The sequence below is a fragment of the Rhea pennata genome, chromosome 1 (genome assembly GCF_028389875.1).
Source record: "Rhea pennata isolate bPtePen1 chromosome 1, bPtePen1.pri, whole genome shotgun sequence".
In the NCBI taxonomy this organism is placed as follows: Eukaryota; Metazoa; Chordata; class Aves; order Rheiformes; family Rheidae; genus Rhea; species Rhea pennata.
Genome location: NC_084663.1, coordinates 68442755 through 68468057, shown reverse-complemented (window position 1 = coordinate 68468057; position 25303 = coordinate 68442755). Strand labels below are relative to the sequence as shown.

Here is a 25303-nt window from a genome sequence, read left to right as displayed (position 1 = left end):
GCACCAACAGCTCACAACCATGCTTCAACGTGGCTTCCTAAGTACAGAAGCTGGGGCCTCAGCAGTGGGTTACCTGGATTACTCTAGAGATAAAAACACCATCAGACATTCAAAAAAAATCCAACCCCCCACCCCCAAAGAATTTTATTAGTAGTGTTTCCAAAGAGAAAACAAGTCATATATACATACGTATACACACGCACAGGGATAGCTCAGGACTACATACAACTTTTAGGATGGCAGCAGTAAGGGTATGACAACACAAGATGTCAAAAGAAGCCACTGTGCTTCTCCAGCCCTTTGCTACGTAATTTGGAGGCCTCCGCTACCCAGATGGCATTTGAGGAAGCGAGGGGGGAGGGAGAAAGACGGAGGGAGGAGAGATGATTTCTGCCTCTTCCAGAAAGTTTGGACAAATGAACTTGCAAGTTCTAGGAATTGCAAGGATTTGCATCCAGCGGCAGCTGATGGCCAAAATCTGAGCAGCAAAGGGCATGGAAGCAGAGAGAACCAGACAGACAGAGACAGAAAGGCATACAGACAGACACAGCAACAGAGATGAATGCAAGTCCCAACTGAGGTGCAGGCTAGATGTGTGTCGTCCTTCCACTGATCCTTGCTCCCATTGCAGGGGTGTGTGTGTGTATAAGACTGCATTATAGAGGCCAACTGCTCCAGTTCTTACACACATGAAATGCTCTGGGGCAGTTTTCCCTAAAGAAGGACTGCAGAATTTAAGCCACTGTTTCTCTGCCTTCAAACACATTGATTGAGGGTGAAAATGAACTTGTGAGGTTTAGTGTGGCTGGAGACATGGGAGAGGAAAGCAAGGGAGAAAAGGAAGAAAGGAAGGGGTAGGTTAGAAAGGAAGGGTGCAGGAGAAGGGTGAGCGGGGGACAAGTATATGCTGTCAGATATTCTAGAGAATGGGAGCAGGAGCCTATGAGAAATGACATGAAGCCTCTTGACATCAAAAGCAGGATGACTGTAAGAAAAGGCTCCATGCACCTGGTCTAAGCCTGAGCTGCTTTACCTTAGGGGAAAAAAAAAAAAAAAAAAAAAAAAAAAAAAAAAAAAAAAAGGAGCCTAAAGGAGAAACCACTGCACAGGTCTCCAAGTATTCTTGGGATCTGAATGCTTCAATATCTCTCTGGCCTTACTGCACTAGTACTCAGCAATCAACAAAGCTACAACCCTCTACCAACTCCCTATCAGAGCTTGGAAACCTTTTCAGAAAGTACTCAGCCCTTCTAAATATCTGACAGACAAATGCTAAACCACTATCCAGCAGGCCTGGGCACAACGGTCCCAGCTAACATTTTCCAGGGGAAAGTGTACAGCAAGGTGACTTACTCTTACTTTCTTCATATCGGTATCACTTCCTGAAGCCCTAGATCTTATGTCTCCCAGAGGTCACCATGGATCAGATCAGCACACAACATCGTACTTTCCTGTTCTCTCCTCCTGTCACCTCTTCCATTTTAAAAAAAAACATTTCCATCAATCCCCCGACCAGTGAAAATGCTCACTCTTCAGAAAATGCGTATTGCTGCAATTGGAAGGCAACTTATGCAGGCAATTTCATCCATTATTTCACATAAATGCACAAACCACCAGTTACCTACCTACCTCCCTGATGGTTTTCATCTTGTCCCCAGGCACCCCCTCTTGGCTCTCTGTCACACTGGTGTATTGTATTCTGTACCTGTCTCGTGTACCTCATCCTCTGTATATCTTTCAGCATCCACAGACATACTCAGACATGCAGGTATTTTTGTGGTCACTGATTAGCACAGGTGGGCGGATACCAGTCGTTTTTGTTCAGTCATTGTCACACGCTCTCAGACACTGCTGATGTACACAGAGGTAACCATACATGCAAACCTGTTCAGAGTCACCAAGAGAATCTGAGAGGACAGGCTCATGGCTTGGCACAGTAAATGCAGACCCTTCCATCCTGACATCCTTTCAAGATGGACAGACAGAATCAAACACACGACATCTCCACTGCCACTGATATCTACGCTAGTGCTCTGCAGGCACACATGCTCCCACATGAACACGCCTCTGTAACTCTCACACATCCACAAGGCATTAACTGCCCATCACATCTGAATGGAACAAACTCTCAGCTGGCCACAGAAACTCGTCCAGGTAAGCACGAGCTGCCATGGGATTCACTTTTGCAGCAAACGAAGACTTAACCACAGTGAATCCTCAGTCTGACACTGAGAAAGGACGCAGTCTGACACTGACAGAAGAAAGGACATTACTTCAGCAGCTTTCTCAGTGGCTCAGGGTCTGAACTGTTTTCTTCCACTATTCTGCGCACTGTAGCTCAGAGCACAAATTAAACTTAATCTCCTCTTTGGTACAGCACAACAAATAGTAATGAGAAACTTTGCCTAGAGGAGGGGACAGGAGGCTGTCAGTCAGCTTCACAAGACTGAACTCTGGGCTGTGTCTGCTGATGTGGAGAGCAAGGAAATGTAAGCTCGTGCTTGTGGCTCCTTCTTGGATGACATATTCCAAATTTGCTAGCTTTTGTTCAATTTCTATAATTTTTTATTTCCTTTTATTATTATGATAGTAATCATTTTTAGCACCATAGTGTTTTCCAATAAGGACCATAAAGTGTTTTGTAAAAACTAATGACAATGCTTTCTTGGGGAATCATCACAACCCATAATTTCCAGATGCGGAGCCTGAGGCAAAGGGATGAAGTTAAAGTCTAAGAAATACAACCCACAGGCCATGCCTCCCAGGCTCCAAACATTACATCATATTTCATCTTATCCCCCAAAGCTCATGCTTGGTCTTAGCACTCAGAGACAGTTGAAACATGGCAGATGTGGTTTCTCCCTGGGATATTCCTTTTTAATAGCAGATTTAAAAACAAAACTAAAAACCCAAACCCTTTAGTTACTTAAAGAGTTGCCTAGTTGTAGCTCAAAATAGAATCAATGTTTATAAAAAATTTTGAAAGATCTTCATTTTGTGGCTAGGAAGTTAGCTGTGTAACACTTAGTAAGAAACAAAGCTCTGAAAATGCAGTCATATAGTAATCTTGAAAATAAGCTAATTTAAAAGTGAATTTGGCATAAACTGTGTAACTCCCGGAAGTTTCCAAACCTGCAAAATTTTAACCTGCCCTGTGCTCTTTGCATATATAATCATTAGTGCAAGTGCATATATAATTATTAGGGCATCGTTGTGTCTGTGGGGCTGGCTGGGGGGGACCTGGGAAGTGTTCCCAAGTTGCAGTTGGATGCAATTGGAGTTATAACTTGATATACTTTCATGCCATGGAGGTGTCTTAAGTGGGGGCTTCCCTAAGGTTTGAGGAATGCTGTGGGGGACCTGACTTGTGAGTACATGCCTTCTCACTACATGTGAATACAGAGCCATGCTAACAAATATATGCTGAACTTGACATGCGAATGTACATTCATCCAAAGGCATGCAGATAAACATGCCTGCATACAGTCAGCTCCCAGATACAAACATCCACCCATAAGCAGATCAGACTTGCACATTAGGAGAGCCACACTGGCTCTGAAAATGTATTCATATATACTCAGGTACATACAGAACAACCCACGTCTCCACCGACAACCATTCAGAACACAAATACATATGCTTGCATACACATCCTGTCTTTCCCACACACACAGATTCATGTCTATACACTCTCCCATTGATCTGTAGCCCATACATAGGTATCCAAACACATTCAGGAAAATATACTATACCCAATGGAGTATACACACGAAGACCCACACATGCACACTCACATATATCTTAACGAAGGTTTTGGTCTGGGAAATTCCTTTTCAAAAAACAAAAATAATTGTCAAAAGGAAAAAACAGAGCACGGGAAACTGCACAAGTAAATGCAGGCATATTCCTACACACCTACCGTCATGCCTGTCTATCAGTGTTCCCACAGCAACCACAGCTACAGCACCTAACACATTCTGGGTATGTTCTCTGTGTGCAAACATCTGGTGAACCTCACAGAAATTTCAGGATTAAACATCTACAGCCTCATGTCAAACTAACCTATGCCAGGTGTCTCCATCTTCACTAACTGACCTCAGTGAAAGCTGTCCTTAGATCCAAGAGCAGCACCTTCCGAGATCCTACCACACACATTCTTTAGCTTCTAACGAGTTGGGCAGAAACATCTTACCTGCACCTGCCCAGGCTAAACATCTCCAATTAGTGGAGCTCACTGATGTTTTGGAGTTTATTTTTTCTTTATTTTTCAGACTCCAGGTCTACTGGAACAAGACAAGACAGTGTACAGAGACACAAGGCAGGGTTTGCTCAAACCCACAAACAGCAAGAAAGCAACAAGCTCCTGAGGAGAAAGGGAGAAGTGCATCTTTTAAACTGCCTCACACTGCTTGGGAAGATGACAACTGTCCATCCAAGATGGGCTGATATTTCCAGTGCCCATCTGCTAAATATGTAACATCAAGTGCTGCTAGCAGGTAAGGGAATCCAACAGGACAAACCAACATACAATACATTCTCTTATTCAATAACGGTTATAAGTGCAAAGGGTTTTCAAAACATTTCAGAACAAACTCCATCCATAGTTGCTGCTCATTTATCAGTGCATCAAAAGATTGTGCAAGTTTTTAGTAACAAACGTTAGAAACTAGTAGCAAAGGACTTGCCTAGATAAAAAGAGAAGATTTAAACATGCCAGGTAACAAAAAGACATGTGCAGAAATCTGTGAAAACTGTATAGAAGGAAAGGATTCTTTAGAGGAAACACAGGGACCATCATGAAATGCTGTCTGTAACCCTTGCTAAATGAGTAAGGGCTACTACTGCTGCCTCCTCATCTAAGACAGGTGACATTTTTTTTGGACAGAGGCACACCCTCATTTTTCATATATTTCTGTAACCAAAAACTGGATTTTAAGCCTTGGCTAACATGGAAATGAACCTGAATTTAGACAGAGAAGGAAAAAGAAAGGGAACCTTGTCAGTGGTAATTCAACGCACCAACATGGATAGCCCTGGAGACTGAAAATCTGTGCACAGGACCTATATAGCACTATTATCAGCAGCATGACCTCTACGACATGCTGAGAATGGTTGCCATTTATCCTGCTTAAATCTAGTGTCTAACAGCTAGATGTCTACCCAAACCTAACAACCTAGATACTCTGCAGTCATTGGATGGGCATCTCTAAAAAGCAATTCATTTCACCTGTCACCCACACTTACATAGGAAGGAATTAGCAGGTCTGTGGAAGTGTGTATTTCTCTCTAATAACTGTAAGAAGATGCCTGGATGGGTATCTGTCTTCTCTCAGATGGCTAAAATTTTGTGAGATGTACATCAAAGTGTATCAAGCCTTGATGTAAGAATTTTTTTAATTTATAGGAAATTACTCCAAATTTCTTCAAAAGGATCCATTAGATTTTCTTGCCATACAGCGTTTCTTGCTACGAAAGGCCTTCATTTATTTGACAAAATAAAAGGATTTCCCTTCTTTTTGCTTGGAAGACTTTTCAACAAATTCAAATACATCAGTTAGAAAGGTGTTCTTGATGTTTAGCATAATTCATCTCCCATTAACTACAGTTATTTCCTCACTTATCATGTACTATCTCTTTGGATGAAATCTGAACATTTGCACAATGTCCAGCCTAACATCAGGTTACCATTCTAGTTTTCTTGTGACAAGGGTGACATACAAAAGGCTTTCATTTTGTTCTTTAAAATTAATTGCTTGAGCCGCTTGATCATTTCAACTTCCCTCTACAAACTCAGCCCAGTCTTAATATCTTTCTAGTAAAAGGGTAACTAAAATTGTTTACAACATTCTGAACAAAATTGTAGCAGGAAGCAGAACACTTATGAGATGTTAAAAAAAAAATCATTTTCATTTAGGGACTATTTTCCGTTCTTTCAAAAGACAACGAAAATAGATGAGGGTAAAATATTTCATTTATTCAAAATAAAAATATTACAATTTGGAAAAATTTGCTTGTTTTAGAATTTAGAAAAATTAAGAAAGGCTTTAACGGAAAATAAAGTTGACCAAAATACCAAAACATTTTGTTCAAAATAAAGCATTTTGATCTTTTCAAAATGTCTATAATTTCTCCCAAACAAAGCACTGAGTGAAAAATATGCTGTCACTTTTCTACTTGCATTGGATTACCTCTATGGCAAACAACAATTTCAAGTGGGAATGTTTATTCACTAGCCATATCATTTTGCAAATTCATGATCTATTTGCTCTATATTAAATATGCTCACAGCAATTTTTTACAATCTTTCTACCTTCTGGCTTCACTAAGCTGCATTAGTATGTTATTTTTGTTCGTGCTCCTAAATCCAAGGGGTCCTTTGCTGTCCTTCTTTTGGGAATCTTCATAGTTCCTGCCTGTTTATCCTGTAGTTCTACCCCATTTGATGCCCGCCCCTGCTGCAGCCCACCCTACCCCTACCCCCACCCCTCAAAAAAAAGAGGAAAAAATTGCTTGATATGATTTATTCTTTGAACACTAACTGCTCATTTCAGTCTCCATGGCTCATTTAATCCTTCACCTGCCCACTGACATGGGCATTACCAAAGCAAATCAGTGCCTATTGTGCTGGTGGATTTTGTGAGATGTAGCAAACTGAACTGGGCTGAATCATGGATATATGGGTTTTTTGAATCATGGATATATGGGGTTTTTTGTGTGCTTTTTTCTTATAATTTATCTACCTTTTTTTTCAAATTAGAAACTAAATATTAGGAGCAGTTTCCTCTAAATAGGGTTGATTTGACCTTTATTTATTTTGGAGGAAGCCTGGGTATGGTAGGAAAGGAGCACCAGAAGGATTCTAGGTTTGGTTCCCACAGTTCCACCTCGAAAGAACTGACCTTTAGATCTCTGTGGGGTGGAGGGTATTGAACTGCCATGGGAAGCAAAGCATAATGCTGGGTAGACCAAAGTGCTGGGACTGTTCTAGCAACTTCCCATGGCACAAATCTCTTTTTCACTTACACTCCACATTTCCCATCACTTTTCCTGCTATACAGTTTAATTCATGCCAGGCGGTTTATGAAGGAAAGAAAATGATGCAACAGTCAAAAAGTCCTTTAAGTCGTTCCAAAAATTAAAACAGAATAAAAAAAAAGAGAGAGAGAGAGAGCTTCAAAACTAAACAAAAAGCTCTTAAAACAAACCCAAGAGAAAGGAGGAAGGGAGAGGAAAAATAAAAGAACCCGGGAAAGACCAATGAATGTTAGAGCAGGCACGATCATGGACAGACGCCAGCTACTTACGTTCACCTCGGTGATTGCTATATCAACAATGCTACCCACAACAATCAAGGCGTCAAATGTATTCCATGCATCACAGAAATAGTGCTGCATGTGGCAGAGAAGCCAAGGAAAGAGAAAGAGAGAGAAAGGAAGAGAAAAAAAGAACAAGAGAGAGAAAGAAAGAGAGAGAGGTAGAGAAAGAGGGAAAAAAGATAAAAAGTAAAATAAAATAAAATAAAAAACAAAACAAAACAAAAAAGCATGAAAGAGGGAGAGAAGAGGAAAAAAATAAGAAAAGAAAGAGGTTATGTGGGCATATTAAATAGTCTCTTACCACTCTACAGTATTGGTTGCTCAAACCTCTGTAACGTTTCACATGATGGAGGGTATCAACAAAAGCCTGGTTAGTCAGAAAGTTACACTCAAGCATGTCTACCTTTTGGAGGGAAAAAAAGCACACACACCCCAAACTCTGTGCGCTTTCACCAGTCACAGCCTTGGGGCGAGCTATGACAAGTGAAAAAGAAGGAGGCGTTTCCCCCCCCTCCTTTTTTTTTCCCTGGGAGAAGGAGAAGGACGACGGCAAGTTCAATAAAAGCATGACTAGAGGAAAAAAAATCAGAAAAAATAAAAGAGAAAGAGAGAGAGAGAGAGAAGGAACAGCGGAGGAGGAGGAGGAAGTGGTGGTGGTGGTATCCTGGGGAGGGTAGAGTAATACTCACATTAGTTTCACTGAGAATGACGTCTATAATGCTGCCAATTACGATGAGGAAGTCAAAAACATTCCAAGGATCACTAAAGTAACCCTACATAAGGAAGGGGCAGGCAGGATGGGGATTAAAAAGGAATGTTAGACAGACAAAAACAGTTCAAAATTACCATTAGAATTACTGCCCTGATAGCTCAAATGGTATTCCTCCTAAACCTACTTGTTGCATCTCAAGCTGCTGGCCAGTGCTGATATCCCTGAATTGTGTGAGCTGGCCCTTTCCAGGTAATGTGATCCCTGGATAGCGACTGCTCCCCTCCTGAGAGCAGGGTGAAGAGAAGCTACATGGATGGCTTTGAGGCATGGCTGCTTACAGGAGTAGGGATTGCAGGGCCAGCTCCTCTGGACATCTCCAATGCCTAGCAACATACTACCTTTCCCCATTTCAGATGGGTTTAGATTTGTTTGGGAGAAGAGTATAGGAATGGTGTCATATTAGCTCAGAAAAACTGCTCCCCTTCTGCCCATGTGAATAACAGTCTGTATGTTGTATGTGAGGCTCTGTGCTGGTGCTAAGAATGACCAGGTGCCCCATCACAGCAGAGGAGAGGGCACAGCTGAGCCAGGGGATGTGCTAGTTCACTAGGCTCACTGGTTGTCACATTTCTTTTTACTCAGCCATAATGTGTATTATGGCAGCCCTTAGACTAGAAGCTTCTACTGCTAACATCTTAGCTCCTTTCTTAAACCACAGAGCCAAGCTGTTATTTTTGTTACTCATAAATGACTTCTGCACTGTGAAATGACAGTGTGAATGTAGCATGTGTGAGTGTATCCTACAGGAAGAGGTAAGAAAGGAATCAAAGTTGGCTTTAGCATCTGCTCAGAACAAGACTAGTTGCTAACTCATGCTAAAGACTGTGCCACAGCAACACTGAGACATTAGATGTCTAAAACTAGCCATGGCAGAGCTTCTAGGATGTGCTGAACTCATACCTTCATTTTGCTGTGCAGAAATATCTTGCGTGATGCATCTCATTGTTCTAAGCAGTGGTCAGAAGATGCTAATCTGCACTGCTTGCCTTCCTCATCCTGCATAACTTTTTGCTGAATGGGCCATGAGGATACAAGATCCTTTTAAGAAAGGTCCTGCTCAGCCTGGAAGAAAAGCTTCTCTTTGTCTACTTCCTGTTCAAATTAGCATCATGAGCAAAGAAATTTTATCTTGGCTCACAAAATACCTTTGCACACCTCTCCTCTTGTTCTGCAGTCCTAAAAATAAGCAAACACATAAGTTTCTGTGTTCCTTTTAGGTGTTTTGGTTTTGTGAGCACAGGCTAGTCTGACCTCCCTGTTTCCCAGCTGCAGCATGTCTCCAACAAGACTGAACCCAAGTTGCACTGTGACTGCTATTCTTAGCTAGAGAGTCAGGTCATGGGTAAACTCTGAGTCTGTGTTCCCAGCCAGCATTGCAGAAAGCAAAAAGAAGGGTGGGGGGAGGGGGAAAATCCCAGCACTGGCACTGCAAAAGCCAGGCTTGGGAACCTGAAATTACTGTGGGCTCAACCATCCCCTAGAGCAGGCACTGGCAAAAAGTTTCTTTCCAAAATTTGAAACACTGCCTACCAGGATGCTTTTGAGATTTATGGTTACAAGCTATATTACGCATAGGGCAGGAAAAAAAAAAAAAAAAGAGGCAGAGAAAGACACTGCCCAGTTGTGCCCAGTCCACACCAGTGAAGGGTGTTGGTAGACTGGACTTAGAAATCTGCTTCTCAAAACTACAAAAAAGCCTTTAATTTTGCCTGAAATACATAACCCTTCCTTAACCAGATCTGCACTGTGAGGAGCAATCATCCCATGACTACTCATCACTACACAATTAGCTACAACAGGAAGGAAGGAAACAGGAGCAAAAGCAAATACAGAGAATATTATTATTCAGCATCCAGCCTAGAAAATACATAACAAATATTAGAATGAATTCAGCGGTGATGTCCAGCATCGTTAGCAACCAGATGGACCTGAAATAAAACTGTAATTAGACTTCACCAAGAGGAAGGGGAGGGAGAGAATGGCAGATTAAATTGTAGAGGCACACACATTTTAATAAAGGACAGATACAGATCATACAAAGTTGCAAAAAGTGCCATTGCAGCCTGATGCGACCTTGGCAGAGAAAACACTTGCAGGATCAAAGAGAATGGAGTAGAAGACAACAAGCCCAATCCTCCTGCCCCTGTTCATGTGAGCAGTCCTGCTGAAGGCAATGGCACTGTTCACATGGCACAGCCAAATGAACAGTGCTATTCAGTAGCATGGCTATCTTCCATATACTTCTCCAACTGTACAGTCTGGGAACTATTAAGGATTTCAGCAGCTACCCAAACAACTCCAGGAAAAGCAGAGTTTGCTTTTGGGCAGCTGCAAGGGTGAAGATTAGAAACAAATTGTGCAGGGTTTTGCCCACAAAAATGAAGACTCCCTACTTTTAAATCTGTGGTAATGCATATGTGGTTCTTTTTAGTAGCTATATGATGCCAATCATACAGCAAAGAATATTTTTGAGGTAACCAATTTAGCAATTTCTTTTTACTGAGCAACTCTGGACATGGAGTCCAACGGCCATGGCTGCTGTTACAACAGCGTTTGCTGTTGGTACACGGCCAGGGTGACAAGTAACATCAAATTTTGTCCTCAGACGACCACTGAATTCACCAAATTAAATTCTGCTCCCACTTGCAGTAATGTAACTTCACTGAAAGCAACAGCATTATGCTGACACAGTTGGCACATCTCAGGAGAGACTCGGACCTGGAAAGAAAAGGTCCCCTTTTCATTGCCATCACATATAGCTGATTTGGACCTTTGTGAGATCACAGCATATCTGGGGTCACTCTGCTACCTTCTGTGGAATTGCTCCAGATTTACTCTTTGAGTTCCTCCCCCAGGGATGCTCTGCTGAGTCTCATCAGCCAGCTTCTCACTTTGAAAGTCACGGGCTGGTCCATTATGCAGTCACAGAAGGAAAACTATCATGGCATGCTACTGCTTGGCTGTAAGGTAGACTCAGAGAACTCTTCTCTTCCTCCTGAGCCTCTTATATAAGGGATAAAGAGGAATTATGGGTATGAATGTAGTTTTATTCAACCCCATATCCAATATACCAGTGTTGAATTAAGAAAATACATGAATTTTAAAACCTTCCTTTCCTCCTCACCTGCTCCCTCCGTATTTCAAACAGAAAGGTGAAAAATAAGAAGATATTATTCACAGTAATAGAGCTCAAAGAAAACGGAGAACATAGATGCTTCATTTGTGTGCAAGTTAATGGAATCCTTCCTTAAGGCAACATCCTCCTTAGAGACATTTACCTATGAATGACAATGTGATTACTTAGTTTTGGATCAGACCTCATAATTTCGTCGAGAGTTATGAGTACATACAGAGAATGAATTAGACCCCTTGGGGATTTGCCTCCTGTGATCTCAAAGTACCTCTTAAAGCCACATTCCTCACTGAAGTGTACCAGGGTGGCTAATGAAAGACAAGCTGAATGAAGGAAAAGGTTTCACTCTAATAAAGAGGTTGTATTTCCAAACTATTTTTCCCACCAGAAAGTTCTTATACTTTTCCCAAGGGGGTGGAGGTCTGACTGGAAATGAATTGATGGCACTATTTGTTTTTGCAGTACAGGAATTTAGAGTGTAATACCACATTTTACCCTTAAAGGGAGATGCTTGACACTGATTTAACTGTATAATTACATTTTGCATTATGGCAGCCCCAGGGACCTATTGGGGACTGGTAGTTGCCTTGTCTTGTGGGAATTCTGTGGAGACTCATGAAGCTTTTGGGGAGAAAGGAGGACAGAAAGAGACCAGGAGGACTGGACTGAATATTCAGGAAACATGAAAATACCTCACCATTAGAGCACATTATTTCCCCATTTTTTTATTTCCTCAAAGGTAGCCAAGGATAGTAAATCATCATATGATCAATAAGTTGATAAAAGGCTGAGCATAAATATTCAGTAGCTGACTGGAATGGAATCTCGTTTGTGAAAGGGGAGCAGACATTGTATCATTTCAGAATGAACATGCCAATCATTTTTAGGTTTCCTAGTTGCTGCAGTTAGCTATCAAATATGTTGGGGTTTGTTTTGGTACTAATGGAGCCACTGAAATCTCTAGAGACCATTTCTTTTACCTCACGTGAATATGAGATCCTAAATGCAGTATCCAAGAAACCATATTAACAGCAGGAAAAATTGTCCACTGGAGGTCTGAGCTCAGAGTCACCTGAGGCCTGTAATAAGAATGTGCTGTGGCTAGAGAGCTATATGGCTATGCTGAAGCACAAATATCCTGAGGGGAGGGCTGTTTGAATCATAGTACCACCTGGGTTATGAGCATCCAGCCCTGTGGGAATTGCAGGGTCACCTCAATGTTAATTGATGTGCAGATTTTTGTCTGCTTAGTCACAGGTTTTCATTTCTGTCTATTACTAGGTGGCTGGCAAAAATTAACAAATCCCTCTGAGTGTAAAGCCTCTAAAGATGAAGGGCACAGCAAGGGTCAAGGGTATTCACTGAGTGGGAACTGAATGTAGGTCAGATGGTCCCCAGTGGCAGAAGCTGCCGCAATATCGCAAGAAAAAGGGGAAAGATATATATGTATGCATCCATGAATACACAAATGAAGAGATGAGGGTGGGAAAGAAACTGAGACATATAGATACCTATGGAGCCTAAGAGGAAAGCAAACTGACTGGAGAACCTTGCCTCCATTTATCTGAAGTAAATCTGTATGTGCAAACAATGAGGGAAATATTAATCTTAATCAGCTGGAATGAGTACATGGGAAAAAGAGAAAGGGGCTGGTTTCCTGATATCCATATGATTTCTTAGCAAAAAATTCCCGCTCATTGTAAAGGGCACCAAAGCAGATTTTGCTGATTATTTGCAAAATGAGATGAACTGCTGCAATTCGACAGATAGATACTTGCTTAGAATGTGAATATGTTTCTGAAAATGCTGCAGGCCATTTGGAGTTGTGAGAGACAGTTCTCAGATTTCATTAAAAGAAGCTTTCCTGGAAAGTATTTTTGCAAGGGACAATCTCACTAGAAAACAGAATTGAATGAAGTGACATTTACACTGCACTGACTCTTGACATACCTTCTTAAAACATATATGAGAGATTTACATGTAACCTGAAGAATCTTACAAAGCTACAATAGCTCCTGACATCAAATGGAGATAATGCAAATTCTGTTATGTGGAGATATCATTTAGCCATAGCTACAATCAGGGAAATTAGCAGAACCTAATGCAAAAGGAATAAAGTGGAGGATGCTGCTCCTTGGTGCTTCTGACAGACTGCAAGAAATCAGAATCTATTTGCATACTATCTATCAGCTCTCATCCATTGATGGATTAATTCTGAGACATAGACTCACTGCAGTTCACCTAACAATTGCTGTACTGACTCACTGCTGCAGGAAATTGCACAATCTCCCACCCTGTACTCTACCAAATCTTTCTGCAGACAGAGATGGAGGAGAAAAGCTTTTCAGTTCCCGAGGCTTTTCTAAAGGTCTCATCAGTTCTGGAGAAACCTGCCTTTCTTTGCTTATTCAATAAGACAATAAGACCAACTTGTAAAGCGAGCTAAATAGATTTCATATTTTCTTTTATGATCCTCTCTCACTCTGATTCCTTCTCTCTCACACAATTCCCATATGAAGATGTTACTGAGAGCAGACAAGGGTCTTCTGGGGTGTGCAAGGCCTGTCTGGACATACTGGACAGCATGGCAGAATCAAAGAAGCTGAAGGACTTAAATGGTTCTGTAATCTGGAGAAAGATTGAAGTATTTATTTCCAGGCCACTGGTATAAATCTGGGGTAGTTTGTTACTGGTTAAAAGTGATCATCTTCTGATAATTGCTTGAGAACCTGCAGTTGCTGAAGTGAGTTACTTATCTCAGCTGTGCTTCTAGTGGATAAATATCTCCATCACAGAAAAAACAAACACACAAAACAAAAACAAACAAAAAACCTTTGCCTGAACTGAGTTTCCCAAGCCCTCTTTCAACAAACTTATTAACAAAAAATTATGGAGGCTGGAACTCTCTTGAGTCAGACAAGAACTTTTTCATCCTCTTCACACCTACAGATAATCAACAACATTGAGGATATCTGCCAGAACAGTCTTTATCGTATCTGTCCTGTGAACAGGAAACTCACATTTCCAGATCTTGCAGCCCAGTTTATTCCACCAGAACTGTATTGTCTAGATGGTACCATGAGTCTTTCTCTGTCCATTTAAGCGATGGTACAGTTATATCACACCTCCTTCTACTTTCATTTTTCTAAAGCACCTGTCATCGTAGTATATAAGCACTCAGCCATGTCAGAGGCCTGAATTGCAATGTTATGGTCACAAGTCCTCTAAAGACTGGGATAGAAGCACAGCAAAAGTAACATGAAACATTTTTAAATGAAGCATCTCCTAGAGGTAGCAAAGATTGTATTTCAAGACTATATGCTAAGAAGGCCTGAAAGAACGATAACAAGATGACATACTGAAACAGGGCTATTCAGCTAGCTGATCCTGATGTTGCTTTTGGCCTGAATTACTTATAGCTTCCTATGAAGGAAGAGTAAGATAGGTTGAGAACAATAGCGCCTAAAGCTTCCTTGTTATAAGTGCATGAAAATGGAGGCAGAGTAATGGAAAGTTCTCAATCCTGCCGGCCACTTGGAGTAATAAAGTAAAGATTTTTGAACTTCCTCCAGGTCCTTTGTGTGTACAGTGGTACTGAAGGGGGTGTTGGGCTCTTTTCCTCATAAACAGTAATTACATTTCAATCATTTAAGAATTACTGCCCTGCAGTCAGAGACCAGACTTGTTCTCAGTAAAGAGAAATAAAATCCGTTTTACTCGAAAGACTGAAAAGTGAATGTGATTGACTGCTAGTTCTGAACAGACCAGTTACCACACAACGCATTCTGTATGGTGAGATCAATGAAAATTTTGCTGTCAAATTCCATTAGGAAGAATCTATAGATACTCAAAGATTTTTCAAGGTTCAGAACAAGCAGGTCTTGAGGAGAGACAACAACAACAACAGTCTTGAATACAATAAACCAAACTAGCATCATGAAACAGCCTTATGAAAAGGACAAAAGGATGGGCTTTGCTGTTTCTGATGATCTGTCATCTGAAGTAGGACTGGTATCACAGTCTAGGGAAGAACATTTCAAAAGAAGTAAAACACAACTCAACTTGTAAGAACAGAACCTATACACCTTTCAGAGCAAAGAGCCATTTACTATTGTGGAAAGATAAGGCAGTGACAGACACTGTGGCATACAACAGATGAAGAAGCAGTTTATATAAGGGGCTGGATTTGGTATAGTTTCTCAGTCCTCATATTTACCAGATGAAAAGGATATGGTCTGCTCTGACATGGTTGCAGCATGAACAATGGATACTCACTGGCAGAAAGGCACATTCATAGATATGATCAATAGCTTTTTGAGTAGCTTCTTTTTTTAAGTTATCTCAATTTTCAGAAATGATTTAGTTTTAGATTAGTTAATAAATAATATACTAATTAATAAAATAATACTTTCACATAATGCTGGCTTTCATATGCCATCCATCAGTCAAAAAATTTTACAAAAGAGGATGGCTATTCTCATTTTACACTTGGGGAAGCAGAAATACAGAGAATTAAAGTCTCCAAAGCCTCACAGAAGCCAAATACATGATAGAGAAGAGGTATTAGCTTAGAGTCTAGTCCAGTGACCATATGGCTTTGAAAATGTCATTTCCTAACATACCGAAAAGTTCTTGCAGGGGCTGTATCACAGGCTGTTATCTGGTATCATTGTTATATAAAGAGAAGACTCACATCCGTGAGAACTGGTCCTCTTAAAAAACTTTATGATGGAAGTGATAGAGAGTTGGGATTTTTCTTCTGTGAGTGAGAGCAAGTCACTTTTCCCTGGAACTGTTCCCTTTACATGCTGTTGCTGAAGCTGCCTATGCTGTTGTGAATGAGACCCCAGTGCACCATCCCACTGGGCTTTTAACACTGTGTGAATAATTTTCTGTATTAAATAATTAAGTGTAATAGCTAATACAGTACTTCCCACACTGTTGCACTATGCAGTCATATCATTATTTTTGATCATTTATAATGACATTAAAACCCTCAAGTGCCAGACTGAAAATAAATCTGTCACAATTTTGCAGTAATATGCAAATTCTCTGGGTATGTTTGCTGTGAAGGAAAAGGTCCTCCCTCATTGAAACTTTTACCCAGCTTTTTTAACAGTTATTTCTGCCTACCGAATTCTCCATTGATCCTTCAGAAAGCTGGAGGACTGCATAGTTCTGGCTGAGCAATGTTAGAATATTCACATGTTCTATGTAGAAATACTTAGAGGAGCTATTTCTGTGCAAAAAAAAGGCAGCATCCTCTAGGAATGAGAAAGTTTAAACAGTGTTTAAACAACAACTGTAACATAGGAAGCAGTGGGTCGAACAGCCTTCTTACTCCTTATCAGCTATTTCAACCATGACATGAAAGGACAAGCTTTTAGCAGGAAAAGGAAAACTTGTTATTTATACTCATTTCACTCTTGGCCTCTTCCTTGGAGACATCAACAAGGAAACCAAATGAGATCAATTCTGTAGGTACATTTCTGTGACATACATTTTCCATGAGGAAACTGGACAGAGACCAGTATGCTTCATAGGGGTTGTCAACCAGTGCTCAGTAGTAAGACTTTGCTATTTCCTGACTCAAATTCAACTACAACTTTGACCTGGAAATTACTGAAAAATTCCATTTCTCATCATCAGTCTAGTTCCTTCTGTTATATTCACATACCAAATGCTTTTCATGCTATATGACCTGTTCAGGTGGAGTCATGGCCTATGCTACCTCAGATTATAGGCATATTCACAATAGAAAAACTTTAGTCTAGAACTACTTTCCTCCTTTCAGAGACTGAGGAATAGCCAAACTTTCCCTCTTGCAAACAGTCAGGATCTGCTACAGAACTGAATGAAATCTATAAGCACCGAAGAAGATTCCCTGGACTTCCATATGAAGAAGGCAGTAACGTGCTTATTGACTCCTCCCTTGTGGAAGCTGTTACTAAATGAACCTAATCTCTGAGTGTCCTGTTGCAAATTTTCTTTCTTTGTACTGAATTGGAAGATTTGTTGCTTAAGGCCCTATTGTTATGTCAGGTATACTTTTTAACTTAATGGGCCAGCACTCTAATGCGGTTCCTCTTTCTTTTAACATCCCTCCCATGTAGTATCTCCTCCCTCCCATGTAGTATCTCTGTAGCACAGACTCCTGAAGAGTTTCTATTTAAAGCCTGGAATACCAACAGCAGCTGCTTTGGCCCTTGGCTAGAAGAAAGCCTTTCCTTGTTTTCTGAGAAAGTCTCATAGCTGAGCTGCTGTGAGAATGCTGTGGCACAGGCTCTGCTGCAAGTTGCCCAGTCACTTTCTCAGCCTCTCTCTTCTTTTCCTTCTCCAGGACACATGAGCAAATAGCAATTCTGTAGAGCAAACAGCATCAAAGAGCAAGTCCCCTTAATGACCTTATGTTCCAATCTATTGATAGGTATAAAGGATTGGGATGACCTGATCCTTTATGTCTAGAAATATCTCAATTATTTCTTTGCATCAAAGTAACCAACAGATCTTGCTCTGACATACAGTACACTTAATATTTGCTTAATGACTTAGAAAAGAGGTTCAATTTTCCTCCCAAATCTGTGGACATAAAAGACTATATGGTCAAATCTCCATGTGACATATATGCTATGCAAAATGCATGAAACTCCTGGCAGACAAGGTTACTAAAGAGAAAGCAGAGGAGCGACTAATAAGGAATTAAACTTTTTTCTTTTTCTAATCTATTTCCAAAACCCTCGGGCCCGATTCAGCAACTTCTTGAGAGCCTTGGTCTGACTGCACGGATGTTGTGCAATGCCTGGACACATACTGCAGAAATGTCAAAGATTTCTGGTCATCTGGCTGCTGGGCTTGCTGAAACTGCCATGTTGTAACTCCAGCTGGGCTGCTGGGTATACAGGAGAGCATGAGTAATATTTAGCATCTTCAAACCCTATTCAGAGAAAATTTTAGGGTGAAAAAGTAAGGCATTTCTGAAGAAACACACTGATATTAACTTTTTGTAACAGGTCTGAGTTTTATCCACAGAAATGGGATATTTTTTATTGAAAATTATTCTAATGAAACAGTACATGGAGAGGCGCTGTGGCTGACTGATACAGAGGTGTTTGAACATGGAGATCTGGGATGTCTGCCAGTGAACTTCAGTAACACATAAAAGCACAAAAAGAAGAGGCTCATTAGCTTAAAAGCTATGCAATTCTCTTTGCTTTTAATTCCCCCCACTTTTTTTTAAATCTTTTAAAAATTCTTTTCCATCTCCACTCTTCCTTTCAGACCTATTTCTGTTTTTATTGTACTGTTTCTGTTTATCTTGCACTTTTTTTGGAGCTCCAATTGCCTCTTCCTCCACTTTACCAATATTTTCCTCTTTTTGGATCTTGTGTTTACTTTTTGCTTTCTCCCTGCAAGAATATTCTGTCCTTTCTTCTCTCCATTATCTATGTACGACTTTTCCTCCCCTCCAGGTTTTGTTCCCCTCTTTATTTTTCCCTAAACATGGCCTTTCCTGTTTATTTACTGCTCTCACTTTCTTCAGTCCACTTACTCTATTACCTGGCTATTCCTTGTTCTCTCCATGTTCACTATTTCTTACCCCACAGCATCATCAAATGTAGCCCACTCTTCCCATTTATTGAATAAAGTATGTTTCTTTTCACCCACAAATCCTGAAACACATTATTTTTCTCATACTTTCTTTTGCCTTTTACAACTCTTGTTACAACTAAAGGCAGAGTGGGGGTTGGAGGCTGCCCTGCCTATTGCATTGGATAGATGACTCAGTCAGCACATGCTCCATTTCTAGGTGCTGTCCCTTTCAAAACAGAAAGGATAAAACTGAAGCTGAGGAGAGGAAACAACCACATGACTATTTAGGTTAAGAATCTACCAAATGCAGCACAGACAATCTGCAAAGTAAGATTTTCTTTAACAATCAGAACTGTGTAGACAAACTTTGGAACAGGGATGCTGTTACCTGTGCCAAGGGCTCTGGAAGGTTGTAGTTCAGAGACTGTGTATAGCCTAACACAAATTACCGCACACTTTTATTATGTATATTTTTATACAACCTACACTACTAATTTATTCCACTTTACCTCATCTCAGACCATTTGATTTTTAATCAGACATGATTCCTATATCTGTTGGCTGGACCTGAAGTATTTTTCAGAGCTGGGAAAAGACCACTCAGTTGTAACCATGTTTCCTGACATTTTTGTATCAGTGCAGAACATCTTTACTCTGCTTTCTCCATGTAAGCTGGAGCAAGGAAATACTCTGATGAATGATGCCAGGGCAGCACACTAAACTACACAGGTATTTCTAAAGCTACTAGAATGAAGAAGTACAAAAATTTCTCAAATTAACCTTTCTGGTGTCAATTGGACAAGGGGATAGATAAGATATAAAATTTCAATTGTTTGGGAAAACACTGAAGCATCTACCCTAACTAAGGAATAACAGATTGTGATCATGATAAGAAAGAAGAATACAAGCAGCATGAAGCAGCCAGTGTGACTTTATGAGACACTGCTCAAGGATTTGTGTGTATAGGCAAATATGTAATAGAAATGGAGTAGTTAAAAGGGAACAAAAGCAGATGAGTCATTTTGTAGGTTTGAGAGGAAGATGTCAATGCATTATATACATGATAAATGCTATATGAGAGGAGCTTGAAGGGGAATGAAGAAGGACAAATTCATTGGGAAGAAAGAAACACTAAAGAAAGGTAGATCTGTCAATAAACAGAGACTAATAACCATCGGTAAGAGTACTTCTTACTAGATACAGAGAAGGAGTGACACTCGTGACTTCCACTGTTAAAAGGGTCATAGCCCTTCCTGGGATCATATAGGATTATGTGCCTTGTACTGAATGTGAAACTTGTTTGAAACAGTACACAGAAGCCTAAACTCTGTTTTATGAAAACGGTATTAGAGAATGGAAGTAATTCAGAGGAAAGTCACAGTGATAAATGAAGAACTGAACTACCTATCTGATGCAGGACAGATGGTATTGTTACAAGATGCTTTACAGGTGACATCCATAATACCAGTGAAAGAAAGGTGCTGATGGTGTCTAACAAATGGAATAGACTTGTGATCTGTAATCTCACAGATGATCATAATTCCAAGGAAGAAATCCCCAAGATTCCCCTTTCACATACAGATGTGAATTTGACAAGATATATGAACAAATACTTTATCCATGGAAGTAGTTCCACCGATGTATCTTCCAACTTTGAGATGACAGAGAGGATGAAAATTCACAGCTCTCAGATTTCTAGTCCTGCCCTAGCTAACAGGAAGATACATGAAACATTTCCTGAAAGAAGCAGAGGATGTGTTTTATCAGTAAAAGAGTTCATTCCAGAGAGCTGGAAAGATCTGAAATTCCTAGACAAAAATCTCTCTCTATACTAAAATGGCATATATATATATATATACACACCTATGTTACAGATTCTTGTGAATAGGAATTTCAAGCCATTGTCTTTGAGTTGAAAAGATAAACCCTAGCCAGGTTTTTAGAGAACAGCTGGTCTTTCATGGACTACTCCTTGTGATGATTTTCTCTTTAAGAAGCTAGGACAGTAGTAACTGTGAGCACTCCAGAGAGCACAGCACCTCTGATTTCCTTCAGCAGTTCTCTTCAGAAAAAGGAGAAATAAGCAGCAGCTTTGTGCACCCAGGAACTGGAAAACAGCTTACCGGACTGGCCAGAGAACTTAGAAAATTAGAAAATCAAAGCAGCAAAAGGCCTTGGCTCAGGGGTATTAATTTTAAACTGTCTGCCTCTTTGAAGTAACTAGTCCTGAATCAGTTTATGAACTTCAGCCAAGGCAAACACACAGGTCAGTTTGGGTATTTTGCTTCAGAGCAGCACATTAATACTCTGTAAGGAGATGTAGGGCACGTAGTGGATGTTTTCTTTATCAGTAGCTCTAATCATCCCAAATCTCTCTTGCTCATTGTTAAAAACCATCCTACCTTGAGTGCACCAGACATGTATGAGCCGTCTTACACAGTGTTTAGACTTATACTGCAAAAACGTCAGAGAATGGATCCTCTTCTCCAAAAAAAATGTACCATGCAGAAACACATGAGCTCTGAGGCTGACCTTGTCCCTGCCTAGCATGCACTGCCTCTACCAGTGGAAAATTACTACAGCTAACATGCCCCTCTTCTCAATAACCCTTTGCTATCTATAGCTTCTTTATCTTCCCAGAGACTAAACAAACTCAAAATACTGTTCACAGAAGATGGTCAGTAATAAGGTATCAAAGGGATGCCCTGACCAGACCAGCCAATCTCACAGTAACAGTATGTTTAGTCAGAAAAACTCTTGTCTTTCTAGCTACTCAAGAAGCTATAGGAAGCTATACACAGGAAGAGTTCTGTGGCAGCTACTTCAGAGCTACAACTTTGTTACAGTGCTGCCTGCTGTAGCTTAGCTGAAGGTCAGCTGTAGTACCACTCTTGAGTTAAGCACAACAAAACTGGAGAAAATGGAACACATTTTACCAGTTTTAGCTTGTGATGGCTCTCACATCACATTTTCCTGGAGACTGTGATGAAGATGAGGACACAACACCTCCAGCTACCTAAGTTTCTCTTGTCAGTCTTGTTGCCTACAGCTCCATCATTTTAGGCAACTCTTCAGACAGAAAAGAGTGATGTTTAGGCATAATATCAAAATGAGATGCAGTAGCTTAATCAAAGGTTGATCTGGGCTTTAATACTCTGGAAATGGCAGACAATTCTGACTTCAGTAGAGATTTCACAACTACTTAATCTTGCTATTCATACCTGGGAAACATAAACATCACTTAGCACCTCATCTCTTTGTCTGCAGAACTTGGTTGATCAGAGAGGAGAGGATAGTGACTGCTCCCCAGTAACGTTCACCCAGGTGACACTGAAATCCTTTTGCACTTTTCCAGGCTTCCTGGGGACAATCTCCATCTGAAAACTTGTTTTGCTCATTCTCATATCTTGCATAATAAGAGGACACAAGCTCTGGCCAAGCAGTGGGCAGCCTGAGGGAGCAACTTTCTCCATTCTGGGAGACTCCCACGTTAGAACATATTCCAGGCACGTTCAGCATCAATACCAAATGTACAACCCAAAAAGAAAAAGACTGTCCTGCAGTGTTGGTCCACATGGGTTTAAATGGTCTTCTGGAGGGAGAGGTTTCCTTCCTTGGAGAGCAGTCTGAGTCAATACAGAGCAGGGAATGAAGACTGCAGGCCAAATCCTTGTACCAAATAAGACAACAATGGGAAGCTACAGAAAGCATTTTGATGTTCCCAGACCTGAGTCACTGAACAGGTACTGAGCATAATTCAGCGTGAAGGAACACTTGCTGGAGGCAAGTGCTTTTGTTGTATTAGCTCTTTTCACAAATTCATTCCTCTTATTCTTCCCTGTAGATCCTACGGTTCCATTTCTTTAAATGTTATTTTCCTTTTTTCCTAAACTAGCAGTTTAAGGGTTAGTACTATTTTCAGCACACAGGGTAGACTGAGATTTTAAGCAGATTTATTCTTCTCATGGCCTATCCTTTCAGGATGGGCAGGGCCCAATCTGAGGTTGGTGTATGAACCCTAGTTAAGAAGACTATTAATACTCTACTATTCTAGTCAGAAGGAAAATCTCTCACATATTCTCACTTTTAACTGTGCAGTAGCTGGGGGCTTAGTTTGGAAATTATAGAATCATAGAAAATTGGGCTTAGAGAGGCTTATAAGATGGTCTCTTCCTTTATCCTGGGGCAGCACATATATCCTAAACCTCTTCCAACAAAAGTTCATCTACCCTAATTTGAAAACCTCTAATGATGGAGATTCCACAACCTCTTTAGGCAATCTGTTTCAGTCCTTTGCTACCTGGAGGATAGGCGTTTAACTTCAGCTGATTTTGATTAATTCTTTGTTGTGCAGCAAAGCTTGAAAAGGAGACTGAACACAGGAATATGAGAGACAAAGTAGAAGAGACATCCACATAAGCCCAATTCCCTACTGTTAGAAGCAATCATGTCACATAAAGTCTTTCCTGAATGTGTCAAGCTCAATATTTAAACTAGTTAGGCTTCTTCCCTTAAATGTTCAAATGAAATTCTGCCTGAGAACCTCACCTTCCTCATAGTTAAGAATCTTCCTGTAAAGTAAAACTATGAAATCAGAAAAGCATTACAAAGCCTGTAAGATATATAATGTGCAGATAGTATTTTACAAAGTGTGAAAAGATGTGCTTGATAAGAGATATAGCAAAATCTCAAATGTGAAAGGTAGATCCCTCTTGCAAATTACAATCCTTTGTAGGGGATTGGACTTCAGATGATTTTTCAGATGATATACAATTACACTTCTAATTTCCCAAGACTGTGTTTTTCTGTGAGATCTTGGACACATCCTTCACAGGACAGCAAGAGATACTCCTAGTGTTCAGTGATAATGGGCTCAGGACACAAGACAAAACTGTGACTCTTCTGAAAGAATTCCTGGAAATCATGTAAAAAGGAAGACAGGATGGGTGGAAGGAAATAAAAACAAAGAAAACAAGAAAAACTAAGACTGAATTCAGTGGAAGGGAAGAATGAAGCTTTTCAGCTGGAGCTCTGAATTTCTGCAGTCCCCTAAATGTTTAACATGAAGGACAAAAATAACTGTCAGACATGGTGGTTCTCATCTTTCCTATTATTGTAATTGACATTTCAGTCTGTATCTGCCAAACCCAATGTATCAAAGCATCTGTGAAGATATGAAATGGCATGAGGTACCTGTGTTTAGGTATCTGAATTCCACTCCTTACGACATCACTGAATTTATACTCCAAAGAATAAAGCCTCACATAATTTAAAATTACATGAGGTCAGAATTTTTGTCCTTGTCCTGCACTAGCTGTGTCAAATGCGTCTTATGCCAGGGTAAAACTTTACCAGCAGAATGCCATGGCCTTATGGACACAACAATACTTCCGAACAGGGCCTGCTGGGGTACTGAATATTATCAATGAAGTCTTAAATTCAAAATGAAAGTAATTCAAACCAACATGGAGCTATAGCCACTACAGAAGAAAAGCTATTTTTTTTTTTTTTCTTTTCCCAAAGCTCGTAACTTGAAATGAGTCATGCTTAATTAACTTCACTTGGGCCAGGATACTAATCATGGGATGCTATTTGTATTCTATTTTAGGAAAGTAAGAGAGAACATTAGAATAACATTCAGCATGGAAACCATGTTATAGCCATAACATACTGTAACTAGTATAACTTAATAAAGAACTAGGAACCTTCTCTACTAACAGGCTCTTTTTTTTAACGTGTCTACTCTCCAGTGAGAAAAGCTATCAAACACATGTGAGACTCCAATCCAGAGAGCAACTGTCCAGCTCAGTTATTGATGGGGGTGATAGATCAGAAACTTTTACCTCCTCCTTCTCCTCACAGCTGCCCCACACACATGCACACACACACAGAGGCTGGGAAGCTCCACATCTATAGCACCTACCTTGGGTTTGAAGGCAATTAATTTCAGGACCATCTCAACAGTGAAGAGGCCAGTGAAGAGCATGTTGAGGATATTCATGGCTTCCTTGAACATGCAGCTCTGACCGTAGTGCTGAAAAATAGGCATCCCAGCAGCAGTGTGAAGAATGAATGTACCAGCCACATATGATTCCACAGGGCCCCTACTAATCTCCTTTGAAATCAACGTTCTCTAAAGAAATCTCCAGCACACCATTTTTTTCAATTTATAATCCCTATCATCCTTCACATACAAGCATTTTCATACCTCTAGTCACTTCTGCCATTTGGCTCTGGATCACTTCTCTCTCTCTCTCTTTTTTTTTTTTTTTAAAAAAAAAAAACTTTTTGAGTGGGGGGTTACTTGCACTTATCATTCCAGTTGAGGACTCATTATAAATTTGCATAATGGTACAAGACAGTCTCCAGTTATGTTATCTCCCTCTTCCCTAACACTTGGATAACTTTTTTGCTTGACTGCTACAGCACAGTGAATGGGGGTTTCATTGAGCTGTTCATAATGATAGCTCTTCCCCAAGTAATTACATTTAA

The 25303-nt window shown here is 40.3% G+C and overlaps 1 protein-coding gene across 2 annotated transcripts in view; it reads right to left on the bottom strand.

The window, feature by feature from the left end:
* Positions 1 to 25303, bottom strand: part of CACNA1C (calcium voltage-gated channel subunit alpha1 C) — a 495695-nt gene that overhangs the window by 52341 nt on the left and 418051 nt on the right. Inside the window, exons 29-31 of one of the 2 annotated variants that reach the window (XM_062590597.1) lie at positions 24735 to 24845; positions 8006 to 8089; positions 7305 to 7388 (exon numbers count right to left, since the gene is read on the bottom strand). In XM_062590597.1, the coding sequence (XP_062446581.1) occupies positions 7305 to 7388; positions 8006 to 8089; positions 24735 to 24845 (279 nt within the window). The remainder of the gene's footprint in view (positions 1 to 7304; positions 7389 to 8005; positions 8090 to 24734; positions 24846 to 25303) is intronic. The other variant, XM_062590591.1, reaches the window with a different exon arrangement.